This window comes from Cherax quadricarinatus, chromosome 4 (assembly GCF_038502225.1).
Source record: "Cherax quadricarinatus isolate ZL_2023a chromosome 4, ASM3850222v1, whole genome shotgun sequence".
Lineage (NCBI taxonomy): Eukaryota > Metazoa > Arthropoda > Malacostraca > Decapoda > Parastacidae > Cherax > Cherax quadricarinatus.
Window position 1 is genome coordinate 15,363,952 of NC_091295.1, and position 23,693 is coordinate 15,387,644.

At 39.9% G+C, this 23,693-nt stretch overlaps 1 protein-coding gene across 11 annotated transcripts in view; it reads right to left on the reverse strand.

Moving 5' to 3' along the window:
• Positions 1 to 3,263: 3,263 nt before the first annotated feature.
• Positions 3,264 to 23,693, reverse strand: part of LOC128684182 (uncharacterized) — a 132,241-nt gene continuing 111,811 nt past the window's right edge. For all 11 annotated transcript variants that reach the window (XR_011393228.1, XM_053770326.2, XM_053770324.2 and 8 more), the window contains one exon: positions 3,264 to 3,449. Coding sequence is in view for 6 of the 11 variants with exons in the window: in XM_053770327.2 (XP_053626302.2) it covers positions 3,393 to 3,449 (57 nt within the window). In the remaining 5 variants the exon portion in view is untranslated. The remainder of the gene's footprint in view (positions 3,450 to 23,693) is intronic.

The following is a 23,693-nucleotide window of genomic DNA, read 5'->3' on the forward strand; positions in this document are numbered from 1 at the left end:
AAGAAGGGAATGTATGAAAGTATAGTAGTACCAACACTCTTATATGGGTGTGAAGCTTGGGTGGTAAATGCAGCAGCGAGGAGACGGTTGGAGGCAGTGGAGATGTCCTGTTTAAGGGCAATGTGTGGTGTAAATATTATGCAGAAAATTCGGAGTGTGGAAATTAGGAAAAGGTGTGGAGTTAATAAAAGTATTAGTCAGAGGGCAGAAGAGGGGTTGTTGAGGTGGTTTGATCATTTAGAGAGAATGGATCAAAGTAGAATGACATGGAAAGCATATAAATCTATAGGGGAAGGAAGGCGGGGTAGGGGTCACCCTCGAAAGGGTTGGAGAGAGGGGGTAAAGGAGGCTTTGTGGGCAAGGGGCTTGGACTTCCAGCAAGCGTGCGTGAGCGTGTTAGATAGGAGTGAATGGAGACGAATGGTACTTGGGACCTGACGATCTGTTGGAGTGTGAGCAGGATAATATTTAGTGAAGAGATTCAGGGAAACTGGTTATTTTCATATAGTCGGACTTGAGTCCTGGAAATGGGAAGTACAATGCCTGCACTTTAAAGGAGGGGTTTGAGATATTGGCAGTTTGGAGGGATATGTTGTGTATCTTTATATGTGTATGCTTCTAAACTGTTGTATTCTGAGCACCTCTGCAAAAACAGTGATAATGTGTGAGTGTGGTGAAAGTGTTGAATGATGATGAAAGTATTTTCTTTTTGGGGATTTTCTTTCTTTTTTGGGTCACCCTGCCTCAGTGGGAGACGGCCGACTTGTTGAAAAAAAAAAAAAAAATTCATGATGAGTTGGGTGAAAACCTATAGGGGTAATACAGTGCCTGGGAGAGTGGGCGGTAATTAGGTTCGATCCAAGAGGATTATTATTATGCTTAGCGCTAAACCCATAGGGATTATACAGCGCTTCAGGGGGATGGGATGGGAGGTATTCATTTGTAATTCATTTATTATAATTATAATCATGGGAGAGCTTAGCATAGGCACCACTCTGACTACATCTGTAAAAAACTTCCATGGGGAGCACCAAACCCGTAGGATTATACAGCACGTGGGGGGGGTGGAAGGAATTCAGGGGTCAATCCAGGGAACTGGAGCATAGATCTAATTCCCTAGATCAAGAGCCCTTCACCAGCATCAAATAACCTCCCTTGAACCTCCTTGGATCAAGAGTCCCTCACTGCTGATTCCCACCCTTGAAGGGTGGGGATCGACAGCTATACCACTGAGCTGCAAGCCATATGTAATAATAATGATATACTGTAATCAAATTAAGTGCTAAACCAAAGAGGATCATACAGTGCTGCATGGAGGGATGTATTCACCCATACACAGTTGCATGGGTTCTGTTAAAAAGTCAGCGACTGTGCCAAAAGTGGAAATTTCCACAAGGCCAGTGCAATTTGAGGGTTGGGGGTAGCAGAGACAACAGAAGTGAATTCTGCATGCTGGCCAGTAAGCTGGACAATCTAATAAGATATGCTGAACTGATAGTGCAACATGGCAGTCCTTGCAAAGCAGTGCCAGGTATTTTTCCATGAGGTATCCATGAGTGGGTCAAGTGTGGCTGATATGTAAATGGTAGAGTGTAAGTCACATGAAATAATTTAATAAGGGAGAGATTTTTTATTTCATTAATGAAGAAGCTTCAATAGCAAGAAAGCAAATTAAATCCATGGAAAAAGTGGAAGGCTCTATTTCCTTGGATTATGAAATTTTTATTGGCATTGACACCTTAATAAATAAGGAGGCGAGATTATTCATGGGGGAAGCATTAACCCCATAAAGGTCACAGTGCATTTGGGAATGGGAGGCAATGTTGCTTTATCCAAGAAAGAGTTTGATAGGTCTAGAACCCCTCATTGGTATCCAGGAACCTTCCTCTAAGGGTGGTTTAATCCAGTTTGATAGATCTAGAATCTCTCATTGGTATCTAGGAACCTTCCTCTGAGGGGTTATCTGGTTAAATTCATCATTTTTCATCAATTAGTTAAGAGGCTTTTGTCTGTCCCTGCATTAGACCTGACTTGCCTGGTCTCTGATACATAGATACATTAGCTCTTCCCTCTAAAAAACCCAAGTGGCTGTTGTAGGAAAGGTAGGTAAACACAGTGCCACATCACGGGGGCGTTGATCCCCGAAACCTTCTCCAGGGTTTCCCTTTCTGCCCAGCTAGTCTGCTGGGCAAAAAGGTAATGATCATTGCAGTGGGGAAAAAAAACCACTGGTGGTTTAGGAAATTTAGTTTGGTTGCTATGAAACCTCACAGCCACCATATTAATAATACATCATCAATATTTTGCAGTATACTTTATTTTTAATACATGTGTAATACAATATGTTTAATCAGTCAGCAAGATGAAGGTTAATGAGAAAAACTTTCACTCATATTTGACAAACTTATGAATACACATCTTGTCTTCACAAATGCCTCTCACCTTTAGATCAAAAACCACTTTGCAAATGCAATGTTTAATAATAGTAAAATTTAAATGCACAAAATTAAATTACATCCCTCTTACACAAAAATTTCCTCCTGACTTATAAGCAAGTTTATACAGCACATCCATGAAATAAAATTATGTATCTAGTGACTAATTATGAGAAGTGTCCTAATCTATAGCTCCATAACTTGGTATATAAAATATAATTACTACAGTACAGTACACTATATAACATTTCTTTAATAGTTTCTCTGTTTATGTATACTATAACTTAACAAATGCAAATATTGCAACCTTTCCACAACTTGTTACACTGAGACATACAGTACTGTAGTCAGTACAATACAAGGAATGCATTACAAGAGAAATTATGGGATGGTGAATTCAAAGGAATGGTACATATTTTGGATCAGAGTATAAAGGCTGCCCAAAAATGTTGAAAAAAAGCAATGCTGAAAACTCAGAAGGCATTACAGTACAGTACAAAAAAGGCAATCTTAATTTTATTCAGCCTTTCCATAGCATCTGCAATAGTTCACTATCAAATATTATATATTATAATATACTCTCCTCTAGTTTTGTACTGACAAAATTTCCTTAACTATTCTGAAGTGTAAAAATTTAAATTTTAATGGTATTGGGAAAGACTGACTTCTATAAGAAAACGTAAAGAAAATAAATGTCTAAGACAATCAGGTACTTGAAAACTCAAAACAATCTAACATTTACATATATTGATAAGGTTTTTTATGTAATTGACTATTACAGCTGTAAGTATGAGATATTGTTAGTTTTATATAAAAGTAAGCAAATGCATTAAATATTGTTCCTTAAGCCCAAATTTATTTTATCTATAAACACTTCAGTTACTGTTCTTATTGAAAGACTTTTAATAAAAGTCTAAAGCAAGCTAGCTATGCCCTTTCATTTAACAGAAAAATTTACTAAAAACATCTGGTACTTTCTTTTAAAAATAACTCCTTGTCTGCATTCTCAACAACCTACAATGAAGAGAAAGTGTAAATATTGCATGGAAATTTTTTTTTTATATACATTATATTTACAATATATACACACAATACATTAGATACCTCTCACTAGGTAGGGTGACTGAAGAAAGAAACATTTTCACCATCATTCACTCCATCACTGTCTTGCCAGAGGCATGCAAACATTACAGTTCAGATGCACTTCTAAACTGCAAATATTCTCACCTCTCTTTTAGAGTGCAGGCACTGTACCTCCCACCTCCTGGACTCTAAAATCCAGCTATCCAGTTTTCCTGAACCCCTTCACAAAATGTTACCTTACATATAACGCATCCCTGTCCAAATCCTACTTTAACAGAGAAAGGGAAAGTGTCGTTTCAACAAAGAGTGCAGGTACTTCCATCCAGTAATGTGTAAAGCTTCAACACAGTCCAGAGAATGTTATGACCTGAGCTGCCCAGACCACCATATAAAAGGAATGTGGTGCTACAGAGAAAGCAGAGAAAGGGAAAATGAAGAGAAATCTTTTTTAGAAAGAAAGAGAAACGATCAAACCAAAGAAAGACAAAAAGGGGGAGTGGTACAGAGAGGACAGATGGGCAGCAAAATGGGACTTACCAAACCAGACATTAGCCCATCAGGGCTGAATAAACAACCAAATTCAGTTAGTACTGGAGAACCCAGGGGTATGTACACCAGGGACCATACCAGGTAATACATCACCAGCAGTACTAACAAAACACAAAGCATGATGAAACATCCCAAATGATAATTCCTGCTTCATATTTGCAAATATTCAAGGTTTGAAATCAAATGAAAACGACAAAGTTAGTTATGTCAGTGGGCTCCTATCAGAAATGAATGCCATGCTTGGAGCATTTACAGAAACACATACAAGGGATGTTTTCGACAGAGAGATAAAGATAGAAAACTATAACAGTGTTCACATCGCTGTTGGGCCGTGCGGACGTGCTGCACAGTAGCTCCTGATTGAGTTGGCTTTTGCGCAGTGTTGACGTGTACTTGGCTCTGTGAAGACCTGTTTGCGCGCTCTCTAGAATTGAAGCAAGATGCCCTCCATCGAGCAACTTTACCAACAGCTTAAGGAAGAATTGAGGATGGCGAATATGGAAATTCGGCGACTGACCGAGGAAAACAAAAAGATTCGTAGTAGTCCTCCTGTTTTGAGTCCTCAGGTCAAGAAGGGAAACTGGTCAGTGGCTGGACAGCAGGGAAAGAAGTTGACGATCAAGAAGACGAATGGAAAGGTAGAAACGATGAAGAAGAAAGAGACTGCCGTGGAAACTGTTGTGGAAACATCTAATACATTCTCAGTGCTACCCGACGAATGTGAGTCGACTACTGGGAACGTCACGACGAACGACACCAAGGAAGGTACGAATATTGTTGTTGTTGGGGATAGCCAAGTTAGGTATATGGATAGGGCGTTCTGCTTGAAGGACAGGAGTAGGAGACAGAGAGTTTGCTTTCCTGGGGCTGGGATGGAGGATATTGTTAGCCGTCTGGATGACATCATGAGAGGTAATGGGAGCAATCCTATTATCTGTCTCAGTGCTGGAGGCAACGATGTTGGCAGACGTAGGAGTGAAGACCTGATTAGCAGGTATAGGTCAGCAATAGAGATAATTAGGAGGAAGGGTGGGAACCCTCTCATATGTGGTATTTTGCCAAGGAGGGGAGTTGGAAATGAATGGTTGTCCAGGGCAATTGGTGTCAATTGCTGGCTGGACAAATACTGTAAGGAAAATGCGGTAACATTCATTGACAACTGAGACCTCTTCTATGGCAGAAATGACATGTATGCCAGGGATGGGGTTCACTTATCTAGGTGTGGGGTGGGAGCACTGGCAACTGCAGTGGAGGGAGCAGTTAGGACTTTAAACTAGGAGTAGTTAGTGGTATGGGTTTTGGCAGGAAAACAGTGAAGTCCCAGTGTAGTAATATTATGAGTTCTAGGGGAACTAGTAATAATAAGAACGAGGTAGATATTGAAAAGCCAGGGACTTTGGGTGATAAGGACAGTAATAGGTTTAGTACAAAAATAGAAATGAGCAGGAAGGGTAAAGAGAAAGGAGAGTCTTTCAATGTTTATTATGCTAATTGCCGTAGTGCTAGGAATAAGATGGACGAGTTGAGATTAGTTGCTAGTGCAGGTAACATTGATGTATTTGCCTTAACTGAGACGTGGTTTAATTCAAAAAGTCGGGACATGCCTGCGGAATGTCATATTCAGGGTTTTAAATTGTTCCAAGAAGATAGAAGTATTGGGAAGGGGGGTGGGGTGGCATTGTATGTCCGAGATTGCTTGAACTGTTGCATAAAAACGGGTATAAAGTCTGAAGTAACACATACAGAGTCTGTTTGGATAGAATTTTCAGAGGGGCATGAAAAACTGATTTTAGGAGTGATATACCGTCCCCCAAACTTAGATAGGGACCAAGGGAAACTACTATGGGAGGAAATTGTTAAGGCCACAAGGCACGATAATGTAGTAATTCTAGGAGACTTTAACTTTAGTCATGTTGATTGGAATTTCTTGACTGGGAATTTAGAATCATACGACTTCTTAGAAGTATTTCAGGATTGTTTTTTGAAGCAGTTTGTGACAGAACCTACAAGGGAAAATAACCTGCTTGACTTAGTTATGGCAAACAATGAATCCCTTGTTAATAATTTAGAAATTTCAGAGGAACTGGGTGCTAGTGACCACAAATCAATTACATTTAGCATTGAATGGAAGTATGATAGTAGCTATAACTCAGTAACAGTCCCAGATTTTCGCTTAGCAGATTACGATGGGCTTAGAGAACACTTATCATCTGTTGACTGGGGTAACGAAGAGAGCTATCAATATGACAGTTTTCTGAACACTATACATGCTGCTCAAAGAGCGTTTATCCCATATAAAGAAATTAGATCAAATAGAAATGACCCAAAATTGATGAATAATAGGCTCAAATATCTACTAGGGCATAAGAAAGGAATTTATAGGCGTATCAAAAGAGGTGAGGGTCATCTTATGAATCAGTATATTGACATTAAGAGGGACATTAAAATGGGGATAAGAAAAGCTAAAAGGGACTATGAAATTAAAGTTGCTAGGGATTCTAAAACTAACCCAAAAAGTTTTTTCCAGGTCTATAGAACAAAAGTTAGAGATAAGATAGGTCCCCTTAAAAATAACTATGGGCACCTTACTGACAAAGAGAATGAAATGTGCTTGATTTTAAATAATTATTTTCTCTCAGTTTTTACACAGGAAGACACTAACAATATTCCAGTAATTAATTTTTACAGTGGGCTAGAAGAAGATAAATTATGTAACATCACAGTCACTAGTGAGATGGTTGTGAAGCAGATAGACAGACTGAAGCAAAATAAGTCACCGGGCCCTGATGAGGTTTTTTCAAGGGTTCTTAAGGAATGCAAAATGGAACTCTGTGAACCATTAACTAATATTTTTAATTTATCTCTTCAAACAGGTGTAGTGTCTGATATGTGGAAGATGGCTAATGTAATTCCTATTTTTAAAACAGGGGACAAGTCGTTACCGTCAAATTACCGCCCAATAAGCCTGACCTCAATTGTAGGCAAATTACTAGAGTCAATTATAGCTGAGATTATAAGAAGCCATCTCGATAAGCATAGCTTGATTAATGATACTCAGCATGGATTCACAAGAGGCCGGTCTTGTCTAACTAATTTATTAACTTTCTTCAGTAAAGCTTTTGAGGCTGTTGACCACAATAAAGAATTTGATATTATTTACTTAGATTTTAGTAAGGCTTTTGATAGAGTTCCGCACCATAGACTGTTAAAGAAAGTGGCAGCTCATGGCATTGGGGGAAAAGTGCTCTCGTGGATCGAGTCATGGCTCACTGACAGGAAGCAGAGAGTGTCCATAAATGGGGTTAAGTCCGAGTGGGGATCTGTAACAAGTGGCGTTCCACAGGGATCAGTCTTGGGCCCGTTGTTGTTTATAATATATATCAATGATCTTGATGAGGGAATTACTAGTGATATGAGCAAATTCGCCGATGACACAAAGATAGGTAGGATAATTGATTCAAACGTAGATGTTATGGAACTTCAGGAGGATTTAAACAAACTCTATTCTTGGTCAGAAAAGTGGCAGATGCAGTTCAATGTAGATAAATGCAAGGTTCTGAAGCTTGGGAGTGCCCATAACCCTAGTACTTATAAGTTAAATGATGTAGAACTTAGCCATACAGATTGCGAAAAGGACTTGGGGGTTATGGTGAGCAGCAACCTTAAACCAAGACAGCAATGCCTAAGCGTACGTAATAAGGCAAATAGATTACTGGGATTTATATCAAGAAGTGTAAGCAACAGAAGTCCAGAGGTCATACTGCAGCTCTATACATCATTAGTAAGGCCTCACCTAGATTATGCAGCTCAGTTCTGGTCTCCGTATTACAAAATGGACATAAATTCGTTAGAAAACATTCAGCGTAGGATGACTAAATTAATACATAGCATTAGAAATCTTCCTTATGAAGAAAGATTGAAGACTCTTAAGTTACATTCACTTGTTAGACGAAGAATGAGGGGAGACCTGATCGAAGTGTATAAGTGGAAGATAGGTATTAATAAAGGGGATATTAATAAGGTCTTGAGGATGTCTCTCCAAGAGAGAACCCGCAGTAATGGATTTAAATTAGATAAGTTTAGATTTAGAAAGGACATAGGAAAGTATTGGTTTGGAAATAGGGTAGTTGATGAGTGGAACAGTCTACCTAGTTGGGTTATTGAGGCTGGGACTTTGGGTAGTTTCAAATCTAGGTTGGATAAGTACATGAGTGGGAGGGGTTGGATTTGAGTGGGACTTTCACATCAGAGCTTATTTCTTGGGTGGCATTGAAAATTGGGTTGGGCAAATGTTTTGTTAGTGGGATGAATTGTAAAGGACCTGCCTAGTATGGGCCAGCAGGCCTCCTGCAGCATTCCTCCTTTCTTATGTTCTTATGTATAGATGTGATAGAATTAATAGGTCACAGGGAGGAGTAGGAATCTATGTAAAGGATACTTTCTGTTGCACAGAAGTGCTGAACTCTATGAATGATACAGTAGAAATTCTGGGCATTAACCCTTTGGGGGTTTCGGCTGTACTAATACGGCTTACACGCCAGTGTTTTTGACGTACTAGTATGTATAAATTCTAGCACCTTCAAATCTCGCGGGAAAAGGCTGGTAGGCCTAGGTGTGAGAGAATGGGTGTGTGTGGTCGGTGTGCGCAGTAGAAAAAAAATCTGGGACCCAGTGGCACATTGTGGGAATGCCATTTTAGTAGACCTTGTTCACCATGCCTCATGGTAAGAAGCTCCTCACTCCTCGGCGAATTGTTCCCCAGTGACAGCTCTAATACAGATGGAAATGCCAGTGAAGATGAGTTTCAAGGTTTTGGTTAGGTTGTGACCAAAACTAATGACCATAATATCGGTAATAGTGAGGAAAACCCAGACGACCCTCAGCCTTCCATCTCTGCTGCTGGGCCATCTTGTTCATGTTCAGTTGTACCAGAATCAAAGAGGAAACTCCTATTTTCCCAAATCCTGGACTCAGATGTGTGTATTGGTGATGAAAGTGATAGTCAATATTAACTACAAGCTCTTTAAACCAGTTCCGGTAGTGATAGTGAAGTGGAATATTCTCCAGTGAAGCGTCAGTATATACGACGATATATGCGCTCTGGTAGTGTGCCATATGCTATTCTAAGGGGAAGAAGTACATCTCGGAGTACATCCCATGGCTGTACAACAGGAACAGACAGTGAAAATGACGATGATAGTGTTGCAATTGGGATGGAAAATGTGCATGGTGGTGGTAGTGGTGGTGCTGGCCATGAGGCACCAGCAGTGGGCCATGCTGCCACCCATGCCACTGCCACCCATGCCACTGCCACCCATGCCACTGCCACCCATGCCGCTGCCTCAGCTGGTCTACAACAATGGCCGCCATCCCCCACACCAGCCTCCACAACCACAACCACCAGTCAATGTCCAGTACCCACCAGCAGACCGCACCTGGGATTAGCAGGAAGCTGTCAATTTTGTTCCAAATCCCCACCAGTTTGATGAAAGCCATAGTGGAATACGGCCATGTTGTGCACTGGGGAACAATGCCTCTGAACTGGAATGTTTCGAGTTATTCTTTGACGAACCCCTGATGGAAATTATTGTCAGGGAAAGCAACAGTTACTACGAGTACACCATGGCAAACACATTACTTTCACCAAAATCACGTCTACACTAGTGGAAGGAGACAACTGTGGCTGAGATGTATCTTTTCTTTGCCACAATAATGCTTATGCCACATATGTATAAACACAGAGTGAAATCATACCGGTCAACAGACTGCCTGATTGCAACCCCAGGTTTCAGTGATATAATGGGAGTGAATCGATTTGTGTTACTGTTACGTATGCTTCACTTCTCAGACAAAACCAGACCTGACAGAAATGACAGATTAGGAATGTGTTTGTGTTTCTGAAAGAGAAATTAAGTATGTATTTTTATCCCTTCAGGAAGCTTGTAACTGACGAATCTTTGATTCTGTTCAAAGGAAGACTCTTTCAAGCAGTACATACCAAGCAAGAGGAAATGCTTTGGTATAAAGTTGTTTGTGCTTTGTGATTGTTACAGTGGTCTGGTATTGGATATTATTGTGTACACTGGAAGTTATACATTGCAAAATACCAGGAAGTTATTGGGCATCTCTGGTGATGTGGTTAGAACAATGATAGAACCATACCTTGGTAAGGGGTATATTATATACTGATAACTGGTACACAAGCCCCTCACTCAGTGATTTTTTGCGAGTGAACATGACAGATGTGTGTGGCACAGTGTGTACAAATCGTAAGCATATGACCAGGTTTGACGCTGGCACTCGTAGAGATGAGGTGCAAGCGTTTGCTGCCAATGACATCATGGCATTTCGGTGGCATGACAAACGAGATGTCACACTGTTGTCATCAGTTCACCCTAATGAAATGGCAGACACTGGCAGGCAGCATAGAGAAAGCAATGAACCCATTCTAAAACCTACGGCTGTGATTGATTACACCCTCAACATGCGCTCAGTGGACAAATGTGACATGCAGATTGGGTTTGCTGATTGTGTTCACAAGAGTTATAAGTGGTACATAAAACTCTTTTTCCATCTTCTGGACATTTCCATGCTCAATGCTTATAATATGTATAAGATGAGGACCAGAAACAAACCATCATATGGCGGATTCTGTTTGTCTGTCATCAGACAAATAGTATTCAAGTACCAAGGAACAACACCTGCAATAGACCGCCCACTAAATTATCAACAACTACCTTCTCGTCTGAAGCATGGTGATCACTTCCTAGTAAAACTGCCTGCTACTGCTTTCAAGAAAAAGGCTCAGAAGAGGTGTTACGTCTGTGCACATACAAAAAAAATGCCCACAACAACGCAGAGACACTCGTTTTATGTGTGAGGAGTGTAAAACACCACTGTGCATGACACCATGTTTCAAAGACTTCCACAGGCTGCAGAACTTCTAGAAACATGTCCTGTGACTGTATATGTGTATATAAAATATAGAAAAATAGTAATAAACAACATTTCATATCGTTTGTGTAAATATTTTCTGTAAACAAAACAGTGACAATAGTGTTCATGCAGTTATTGTGTAGTATAGAAAAAGAAATAACTTACAAAAAATGGTAATATTGGTCTCACAGGCCATAAAAGCTACTTGGAAAAAAAAATTAATAATAGAAAATACATAGTACATAAAAAACTAAATAAAACAATACCGGGTGATGGCAGTCGGCGATACCATATACCGCGCATTTTGTGTCAACTTCACGCCTCCATATCTCGGTAAGTATTGATGGTAAAAAATTTTTGTTTAGCCTATAATGTTTAGAAAAAAAAATCTATCTTTTCATAAGAAAAAATATTTTTTTTTTAAATTTGGGCGACCCTGAGAACAAGTCTCAGAGAGGACCTGCCAACCCCCAAAGGGTTAAAGTTGAAAATAGTATTCAGGATACAGATGTGACCAGTGGTAATGATACTGATAGTGAATATGATCTCCAAGTTCTTGAAAAGAGTTCCAATAGCAAGAGTGAAGTGGAATATTCGGTAGTGAAGCATCAGTATATACAACACTACATGCGCTCTGGTAGTGTGCCATATGCTATTCCAAGGGTAAAAAGTACATCTCGGAGTACATCCCGTGGTCCTTCAACAGTAACAGAGTGAAAATGAAGATGATAATGTTACAATGGGGATGAAAAATGTGCATGCATTATCAGATGGTGGTGGTGGTGCCAGCCATGAGGCACCAGCATTGGGCCATGCTGGTGCCCATGCCACTAAGTCAGCTCAGCTACAACAAAAACCACCCTCACCCACCCGCCACACCAACCTCCACAACCACAACTACCTGTCAATATCCAGTATTCACCAGCAAATCGCACCTGGGACTGGTAGGAAGCTGCCAATTTCGTTCCCAATCCCCATCACTCTGATCAAAGTCAAAGTGGATTACGGCTATCTTGTACACTTGGGAACAATACCACTGAACTGGAATGTTTCGAGTTATTCTTTGATAAACCCCTAATGGAAATGATTGTCAGGGAAAGCAACAGATACTTTGAGTACATGATGGCAAACACAGTTCTTTCACCAAGATCACGCCTACACCAGTGGAAGTACGTACACAACTGTGGCAGAGATGTATCTTTTGTTTGCCACAATAATGCTTATGCCACATATGTATAAACACAGTGTCAAATCACACTGGTCAACAGACTGCCTCGTTGTTACCCCAGCTTAGTGATATAATACTAGTGAATCGATTTGTGTTACTGTTACACATGCTACACTTCTCAGACAAAACCATGCCTTACAGAAAAGACATGTTATATAAGATTAGGAATGTGTTTATGTACACCTACCATCCGACTTACGACCTGCTCGACATTCAAAGTTTATTCTCTATAAGGATTACAATGCTGAGTTTACAGAATTTGGTTATTGTTTGGTTTACATGTAGTAAAATAATAATTACAGAGTGTACCACTAGAACACCTAGCATGGCTAGGCATTTCGGGCAGGCTTAAATTAAATCTTAAGTTTAAAATATTACAAAATTATGAGGTAAGTTGGTATTATGGCTAAGTGACTAAATACTAGTTTGTGAGTTTAGCAATGTGAATGCTTTTGTTTTGGCACTATACATAGTTTCAGTATTGGAGTATCACAGGCCAACTTATGACTAGTTAAGATTCATTATTTTGAGATTGAGATTGATATTTCTGTTTATGGTCAAATGGGTGAGTGAGTGTAAGTGTTAACCACCAGGTGGTATTCGTGTAATTAGTTGACAGGGTGTACCAGGGAGATAAGATGTTTTCTGATGGTAGTTTTGAAGGTGATGAATGTGTCTGCAGTTTTAGAATTTTCAGGTAGGGTGTTCCAGATTTTAGGGCCTTTGACATACATTGAATTTTTGTAAAGGTTTAGTCGGACACGGGGAATGTCATAGAGATGTTTGTGTCTGGTATTGTGCCTGTGGGTTCTGTCGTAACTATCAAGAAAGCGTTTTAGGTCAAGGTTAATATTGGAATTTAAGGTCCTGTAGATGTAGATTGCACAGTAGTAAGTGTGGATGTACTGAACAGGGAGTAAGTTTAGATCTACGAAGAGTGGGGGGGGGGGTGTTGCCAGGGATGGGATTTAGTGATTATTCTTACTGTGGCTTTTTGTTGGGTTATTATTGGCTTTAGGTGTGTTGCTGCAGTTGAACCCCAAGCACAGATAGCATAGGTGAGGTATGGATATATAAGTGAATGGTATAGTGTGAGAAGGGCAGTTTGCGGCACGTAGTATCGTATCTTGGAGAGGATCCCAACCGTTTTGGATACTTTTTTGGTTATGTGTTGGATATGGGAGCTGAAGTTCAGGTTGTTGTCGAGGTATAGGCCTAGGAATTTGCCCTCATTATGCCTGGCAATTAGAGTGTTGTCGATCTTAATGTTAATTTGCGCATCTCCTGCTCTGCTACCAAACATAATGTAGTAGGTTTTGTCAGTGTTAAGCGTAAGTTTATTGGCTGTCATCCAAGTCGATATTTTGATCAGCTCCTCATTAACAAAGGTGTTGAGGGTGGCAAGATTAGGGTGAGAGATGACATAAGTCGTGTCGTCAGCAAAGAGAATGGGGTTCAGGCGTTGAGATACGTTTGGAAGATCATTGATGTATATGAGGAAGAGCAGGGGACCAAGGACACTTCCCTGCGGAACTCCAGTATCAAGTGGCTGTGTTGTTGATGCTGTGTCTTTAATGGTGACATACTGATACCTATTAGTAAGGTAAGATTTGAAATATGCAAGTGCATGGTCTCTTATACAATAATGGTCAAGTTTGTGGAGTAGGATGCCGTGGTCTACTGTGTCAAAAGCTTTTCTTAGGTCAATAAAAATTCCTAGTGGATATTCCTTATTTTCTAATGCTGTGTAAAGCAGATCTAGCATTTTTATGATTGCATCGTTAGTGCTTTTATTTTTCCTGAATCCAAATTGGCAGGGGTTGAGTATGTTTTGTGTGCAATTAGTGTATATTCCAATTACTTTTTTGCAAGTACCAAAACTATCTTTTGCTAGCTAGTACCAACCTCATTTTTTTTTTTTTTTTTTACTTTTTATTGTGCAATAAACTGCTCAGCTTATTTAATATTACAAATCAGATCTTACTCCTAAACCAATATTATTTCATAGTGACTATCTGTCCATTTAACTTGTTTACCATTACTTAATTGTAGTCCCTTATATATTTTTTTTTTCCTTTATTTTAGCTTTATATAACTACCTTAGCTCATATATTCATAATTGTTAAAATAATCAAGGTGCTATTCTCAGGTGCTAAAGTTAATAAGTTCACTATTTTGCCATTATACTCCAAAGCTCATTTATTTGATTACCACTTTATTGTTCACCACAACTTATATTAGTCCCTTTTATATCATAATTTTATATTATAATTCTAACTTTAAAGAATTACCTTTAAAGTACTACCTACTATCATATTCCCAAGCTCCATTATTTGATCATCACTTTATTTGTTCACCACAAATTATTTTAGTCCCTTTTATATTGTCTCCTTTATTTTAGCTTTAAAAAACTACCTTAGCTCATTATTTTTACATTTGTTAAATAATTCAGGTGCTATTTTTTTTTTTTAGCTTTAGAATATTTACTTTATTTTTTACTTAATTCTAACTATAGATTCACTACAAATCTTATGATTACAAGCATTGATCCTGATACCAACCTCTTATTTAATGACTTAAATGATTCAAACAGTTACTGTAATTACTACACAGCAGAACAATCAAAGGCACTTCTCAGAGCCAACAACAACATAACTATCTTTAACTACAATATCAGATCTTTAAGCAAGCATTATGATGACCTCCTAGCATTACTAAATTCCTTGCATGCCAATATGTCCATCATTACACTAACTGAAACCTGGCTAAAGCCTGATACTACAGATGTCTATGCCATTCCTGGTTACACAGCCATACACAACTGTAGGCCAGACCAACAAGGGGGTGGCACTGCTATATACTACTCAGACCAACTAGAATGTATCTCTAATACTTGCACAAGGGATGAACATGGGGAATATATAATAGCTAAACTCAAATCCAAATACCTACAAAAACCTCTCACAGTGATAAACATCTACAGAGTTCCATAATCAAACATTAGCCAATTTAGTCAAAACCTAGGAAGTATGATAACTGATGCACGCATGAACAAAGATCACTTACTACTCTCAGGTGACTTCAATATAAATCTCCTGCAAGACCAGGACCCACACGTTACTGAATTCACAAACACAATGAGTAACTGCATGTTGCTACCAACAGTAACAAAACCTACAAGAGTTACAGAGACTAGTGTTTCCCTACTTGACCACATCTGGACCAACACCATATCCCCTTTAAAATCAGGCATAATTACAGATAATACCACAGACCACTACCCTACTTTCCTCATAACAACTCTTGGTAAAATACCCCAAGACACTACTAAAGTCACCTTCAGACTTCAGAATGAGGCAGCCATTAATAACTTCACAACAGCAGTAACAAACATTGACTGGCACACTGAGCTAGAAATCTATACAGATATTGACGAATGTTTTAATAATTTTCTAAAAAAGACCCAATACCTTTATAACAAGCACTGCCCTAAAAAAACTAAACAGATGACAGCTAAGAGACTGAACAGTCCCTGGCTAACACCCAGCATTCTCAAATCCATAAATACAAAACACCGATATGAAAAACAGTACAGAATGGGTCACATAACCAGAGACCAAACAAAACGTTACTCGTCAATCCTAACCAGCCTGATAAGAAGGGCAAAAAAATTGTATTATGAGAACAGATTATCCAACTTACGAGGTGATATAAAAAAGACCTGGAAGACCCTATCAGAAATTCTGGGAACAAAAGAGATATCACGACATAGCGAAATAAAATCAGCAAAATCAGATGAACCCCAACTCCCACCAACAGAAACAGCAAACAGACTCAATGATTTCTTCACTATAGGTCAAAACCTTGCCAATAAAATCCCAAGCTCAGATACCCCACCAAATGACTACCTCACTGGCAACTACCCGAACACACTGTTCCTAGCTCCGACTAACCCATACGAAGTCTCCCTTATTATCAACGCACTGAAAAACAAGGCAGGAGATTTAAATACCTTACCACCCTTTATATACAAAAAAGCGTCACAAGTACTATCACCAATCATTGCAACACTCTTTAACAAATCCATTGAATCCTCCACCTTCCCTACAGTTCTCAAAATAGCAAGGGTCACCCCGATCCATAAAGCAGGAGACCAAACAGAGTTGAATAACTATAGGCCAATATCCAATTTACACCCTCTCTCAAAAATCTTTGAAAAATTAATTCATAAACGAATCTACTCCTACCTCATCTCCCAAAACATTGTCAACCCCTGCCAATTTGGATTCAGGCCTAATAAAAATACTAATGATGCTATTATACACATGCTAGAACATATATACACTGCAATAGAGAAAAAAGAAGTCCCACTGGGGATCTTCATTGACTTACGTAAAGCTTTTGATACAGTTGACCATGACTTGCTCCACGTAAAATTGTCACACTATGGTATTAGAGGGCACTCCCTCAACTACCTCAAGTCTTACCTCAGCAACAGAAGCCAATATGTGTACGCAAATGGGGCAAGCTCTTCCGCACAACCAATTACAGTTGGTGTCCCACAGGGAAGTGTCCTTGGCCCTCTTCTCTTTCTCCTATACATAAATGACCTACCAAATGCTTCGCAATTACTCAAACCCACACTTTTTGCAGCTGACACTACATATGTCTTCTCTCACCCGAGCCCAGTCACGCTAGCCAATACTGTAAATACCGAATTACAGAAAATATCTACCTGGATGAGGACTAACAAACTTACACTAAACATTGACAAAACCTACTTCATTCAGTTTGGTAACAGAGCTACAGATGTACCTCTTAACATAACGATAAACGGATCACCTATCACAAAGCTAACAGAGGGAAAATTCTTAGGAATCCACCTCGATAATAGACTCAAATTTCATACACATATACAACAAACTTCTAAGAAAATTTCCAAGACTGTAGGCATACTATCGAAGATACGATACTATGTTCCACAGTCAGCCCTCCTGGCCCTTTATCACTCTCTTATTTACCCCTATCTCACCTATGGAATTTGTGCATGGGGCTCAACAACAATTAACCATCTCAGACCACTAATTACCCAACAAAAGGCTGCAGTTAGAATGATAACAAATTCTCACTACAGGCAACACACTCCACCAATATTCAAAACACTCAACCTACTCACCATACAAAACATCCATACTTATTATTGCACCTATTACATACATAGAACACTTAACTCTGATATTAACCCTCCCCTCAAACATCTCCTTGCCAACCTCAACAGAACACATGACCATAACACAAGGCACAGATCACTCTTTGATGTTCCTCGTGTCCATCTCACGCTATGCAAAAACTCAATGCACATAAAAGGCCCTAAAATTTGGAATTCATTACCTGTAAATATAAAAGAAACACTACCTGTTTATAAATTCAAGTCTCTTCTCAAAGTTCACTTACTCACTCAAAACCAAATAAATACTGAATAACTGAACCTTATAAATTGTATATCCAAAATGTTACTCACAATTATATCACATAAATGTTAAACCTAGGACCCAATCTAACTTTATTTTTTTAAATACACTACCTAACAGAATACTCCATTCTACTGAATGAACAGCAATGCATGCAACCATATGACCTGTCTTTGTAATACTCATTTGTGCTTTATAGTTATCTGTTTACAATAATGTCTTATCACTGATTTCATCATTGCTTAGTTAATCTTAAGTTAATTTTAAGCCAGCCCGTAATGCTATGCATATAAGTGGCTTTGGCATGCTGCTCTTACCTGTATTTTTTTTGTACCTCTGTATGTATGTATGTATGTATGTTATAAATGAATATAGTCTCCTGTGCACGAGTTTCTCAAAGATTTTGGATAGCAATGGTAAGTTTGATATTAGCCTATAGTTGTTTAAATCTGTAGGGTCACCACCTTTATGTATTGGTGTAACCCTTGCAGTCTTGAGTAGTTTCGGGAAGGTGCTAGTTTCTAGTGACTTGTTAAAAAGTAATGAGATAGCATGCGAGAGGACATGGGCCGCTCTCTTGTACAATAATGGTGGGACATGAGACAGATTCCCTGAGTTATTTTTAAGTGACTTTATAATCTGAGTGACTTCACATCCACTCGACTTACAGCCGTGCATCTGGCAGCTGGGCTGGGCCGGCTGATGTACACTGCTGTACAATATTTGACAATACTCGCGAGGGCAATGCGTCATGCAGGCAGCATCAGTTTGAGTAACCCTGCCCTATCAGCAGCATCATACTGTATTAACTGTACTAACTGGACAGTAAATTTCACCATGGCCCCTAAGATGAAGTCTGAATCTTGCACTGGAGATTGTGGCAAGAAAGGCTCTTACTCTCTAACTCTCTATTTGTTTTCAGTGTTGCACATAAACCTGTCTGTATCTGTCTGCCTGTATATCTGTGTCTGTCTGTCTACTTGGGTGTCTGTCTACCTGTGTGTCTATGTCTACCTGTATGTCTGTCTTTATGTCTACCTGTGTGTCTGTCGTCATGTCTACCTGTGTGTCTGTCTTTCTGTCTACCTGTGTGTCTGTCTTTCTGTCTACCTGTGTGTCTGTCTACCTGTGTGTCTGTCTTTCTGTCTACCTGTGTGTCTTTCTACCTGTGTGTCTGTCTTTATGTCTACCTGTGTATCTGTCTTTCTGTCTGCATGTCTGTCTCAGAGCCCCTCATTAAGAGTGTACTTGGTCTTGAAGATGCCATATTAATAATGATAATAATAATAATCACTGAGGCACATTAAATGTGCCAGGTGTGCCAGGCACACCATCTAAAGGGGACAAAAAGATACAAAACATTCAGGCCATGGGAAAACCTGGGTAGCCACAGCCACTCAAGAGGGAGAGGTTTTTTAGTGCCAGGAAGGAAAAAAAAAACTGGCAGGAAATGGCAGAAATCGTACACCAAATCCAGTCATTCCTGGAGTGGAACCACAGTCGATGGCCTCCACTCCAAACCAACAGATACAGATACTAATGCCGGAAAAAAAATCCCCCCCCCAGTACCAGCAATACCACCAGTCCGATGACATTCTTCTTTGCAAATATACAGAGTCTAAAGCCAGCAACAAACAACAAAATACCTCTCATCCGTGGACTGCTTGCAGAGGCAAAGGCAATGTTCGCGGCTTTCACTGAGACCCACATAAAGGATCACTTGGACAACAAAATATGGATCCCAGGTTACAACCTATACAGATGTGACAGAGTGAACAGGCAAAAGGGGGAGTTTGGCCTGTACATTGCAGAGTCACTTGTTTGCACAGAACTGCTTAATGCCTCAAATGATGTAGTGGAAGTTTTAGCAGTAAAGATCGAGAACCAAAACCTAGTCATTGTGGTAGTCTACAAGCCTCCGGATGCAACATCCCAGCAATTCCAGGAACAGCTGTTAAAAATTGACCACTGTCTGGAAAATCTTCCAGCTCCTGCTATCAACATCTTGCTCCTGGGGGATTTCAACTTAAGGCACCTAAAATGGAGGAATATAGCAAATAATATTGTTGCAGTAATAACACCAGGAGGCCGCTCTGATGAAAACTCACACTCACACGAGCTTTTAAATCTCTGCACAAAATTCAATTTAAACCAGCAAATAATAGAGCCTACTAGACTGGAGAATACACTAGACCTCATCTTCACTAACAATGATGATCTGATAAGAAATGTCACCATATCAAAAACAATATACTCAGATCACAACATAATTGAGGTTCAGACATGTATGAGCGGAGCCCCAGACCGACATAATGAGATTAGTCATGAGGGAGCATTCATCAAATTCAACTTCAACAACAAAAACATAAAGTGGGACCAAGTAAACCAAGTCCTAACCAATATAAGCTGGGAAGATATACTAAGCAACACAGACCCCAACTTATGCCTAGAACAGATTAACTTGGTGGCACTCGATGTATGCACAAGGCTTATTCCTCTAAGGAAAAGGAGGAGTAGATGCAAAATAGAAAGAGACAGGCGCTCCCTTTACAGGCGATGGAAAAGAATAACAGAGCAGCTAAAAGAGGTCAATATATCTGAAATGCTTAGGGAGACACTGGTCAGAGAAATAGCAAGCATCGAACTTAAATTAAAGGAATCTTATAGGAGTCAGGAATCGTGGGAAGAACTTAAAGCCATAAATGAAATCGAAAGAAACCCAAAGTATTTCTTCTCCTATGCCAAATCAAAGTCGAGAACAACGTCCAGTATTGGGCCCCTACTTAAACAAGATGGGTCCTACACAGATGACAGCAAGGAAATGAGTGAGCTACCCAAGTCCCAATATGACTCAGTTTTTAGCAAGCCACTAACCAGACTGAGAGTCGAAGATCAAAATGAATTTTTTATGAGAGAGCCACAGAATTTGGTTAACACAAGCCTATCCGATGTTATCCTGATGCCAAATGACTTCGAATAGGCGATAAATGACATGCCCATGCACTCTGCCCAAGGGCCAGACTCATGGAACTCCGTGTTCATCAAGAACTGCAAGAAGCCCCTATCACGAGCCTTTACCATCCTATGGAGAGGGAGCATGGACACGGGCGTCGTCCCACAGTTACTAAAAACAACAGACATAGCCCCACTCCACAAAGGGGGCAGTAAAGCAACAGCAAAGAACTACAGACCGATAGCACTAACATCCCATATCATAAAACTCTTTGAAAGGGTCCTAAGAAGCAAGATCACCACCCATCTAGAAACCCATCAGTTACACAACCCAGGGCAACATGGGTTTAGAACAGGTCGCTCCTGTCTGTCTCAACTATTGGATCACTACAACAAGGTCCTAGATGCACTAGAAGACAAAAAGAATGCAGATGTAATATATACAGACTTTGCAAAAGCCTTCGACAAGTGTGACCATGGCGTAATAGCGCACAAAATGCGTGCTAAAGGAATAACAGGAAAAGTCGGTCGATGGATCTATAATTTCCTCACTAACAGAACACAGAGAGTAGTAGTCAACAGAGTAAAGTCAGAGGCAGCTACGGTGAAAATCTCTGTTCCACAAGGCACAGTACTCGCTCCCATCTTGTTCCTCATCCTCATATCTGACACAGACAAGGATGTCAGCCACAGCACCGTGTCTTCCTTTGCAGATGACACCCGAATCTGCATGACAGTGTCTTCCATTGCAGACACTGCAAGGCTCCAGGCAGACATCAACCAAATCTTTCAGTGGGCTGCAGAAAACAATATGAAGTTCAACGATGAGAAATTTCAATTACTCAGATATGGTAAATACGAGGAAATTAAATCTTCATCAGAGTACAAAACAAATTCTGGCCACAAAATAGAGCGAAACACCAACGTCAAAGACCTGGGAGTGATCATGTCGGAGGATCTTGCCTTCAAGGATCATAACATTGTATCAATCGCATCTGCTAGAAAAATGACAGGATGGATAATGAGAACTTTCAAAACTAGGGAGGCCAAGCCCATGATGACACTCTTCAGGTCACTTGTTCTATCTAGGCTGGAATATTGCTGCACACTAACAGCACCTTTCAAGGCAGGTGAAATTGCTGACCTAGAAAATGTACAGAGAACCTTCACGGCGCGCATAACGGAGATAAAACACCTCAATTACTGGGAGCGCTTGAGGTTCCTAAAACTGTATTCCCTGGAACGCAGGCGGGAGAGATACATGATTATATACACCTGGAAAATCCTAGAGGGACTAGTACTGAACTTGCACACGAAAATCACTCACTACGAAAGCAAAAGACTTGGCAGACGATGCAACATCCCCCCAATGAAAAGCAGGGGTGTCACTAGCACGTTAAGAGACCATACAATAAGTGTCAGGGGCCCCGAGACTGTTCAACTGCCTCCCAGCATACATAAGGGGGATTACCAACAGACCCCTGGCAGTCTTCAAGCTGGCACTGGACAAGCACCTAAAGTCAGTTCCTGACCAGCCGGGCTGTGGCTCGTACGTTGGTTTGCGTGCAGCCAGCAGTAACAGCCTGGTTGATCAGGCTCTGATCCACCAGGATTCCTGGTCACAGACCGGGCCGCAGGGGGCGTTGACCCCCGGAACTCTCTCCAGGTAAACTCCAGGTAATAGACATTTTGCTTAATCCATCTATTATTTTTTTTTTCAAAATTATATAATAAACATGCTACATAACATATAAACATATAAATTAACAAATATGAGATGTTTTTCTGGTCAGCTTGACAGAGTGAACAGAAACCATTCATTTCTGGGCTGGTAACAACAACAACCAACAACAACAACAACAACAACGTTTGTTTACATAACTCGTGAACATTCTACACTCTCATTTATTCATTTAATCTTGTTTACTCACCTCTCACTCTACATTAAGACTACAGATATTTTAAGGTAAGTAATGAGTGGACACGATTATTATATTATAGCTTAATAATAATATTATTATTAATATTAGTACATACAGTATGTATTATTGTAATAATAATAATAATAATAATAATTATTATTATTATTAATTTAGGGCACTGGAGCACAGATCCACTGTATAGCACTTTGTCTGGATTTTTTGGGTTATCCTACGTAATTTATACTATACAGTGGACCCCCGGTTAACGATATTTTTTCACTCCAGAAGTATGTTCAGGTGCCAGTACTGACCGAAATTGTTCCCATAAGGAATATTTTGAAGTAGATTAGTCCATTTGAGACCCCCAAACATACACATACAAACGCACTTACATAAATACACTTACATAATTGTGAGAGAGAGAGAGAGAGAGAGAGAGAGAGAGAGAGAGAGAGAGAGAGAAAGAGAGAGAGAGAGAGCCAGAGAGAGAGAGCCAGAGAGAGAGAGCCAGAGAGAGAGAGAGCCAGAGAGAGAGAGCCAGAGAGAGAGAGCCAGAGAGAGAGAGCCAGAGAGAGAGCCAGAGAGAGAGCCAGAGAGAGAGTCAGAGCCAACCTTTTAGCAAAACTTCAAGCACTGGGAATTGCAGGTTCTACGTTATGTCTCCTCAGTGATTATCTTTATGGTAGATCTCTAAGTGTATTTCTCAATGGAACGGAATCAGCAAGACATCTTATTGGGGCAAGTGTTCCACAAGGAAGCATACTGGGACCATTGTTATGGAATGTCTACTTTAACGACCTTCTTCATCTCATCCCAGAATCACATGCATATGCAGACGACTGTACACTGACATTCACTTATCCAAGAGAAGAAATGCCAGCTGCTCTAAGCTACATCAATCACCAGCTGAGAGCTATATCAGCTTGGGGAAATAGATGGCAAGTAACATTTGCACCTGAGAAAACGCAAATGATGATCGTCTCTAGGCACCATGATGGTAATGCTGGTGCAGTAGTAAGGATGAATGGGAGGGTGTTGGCACCTGGAGAAGAAGTTGATATCCTTGGGGTGAAATTTGACTCCAAACTAACCATGAAGAACCATGTTGTAAATCTTG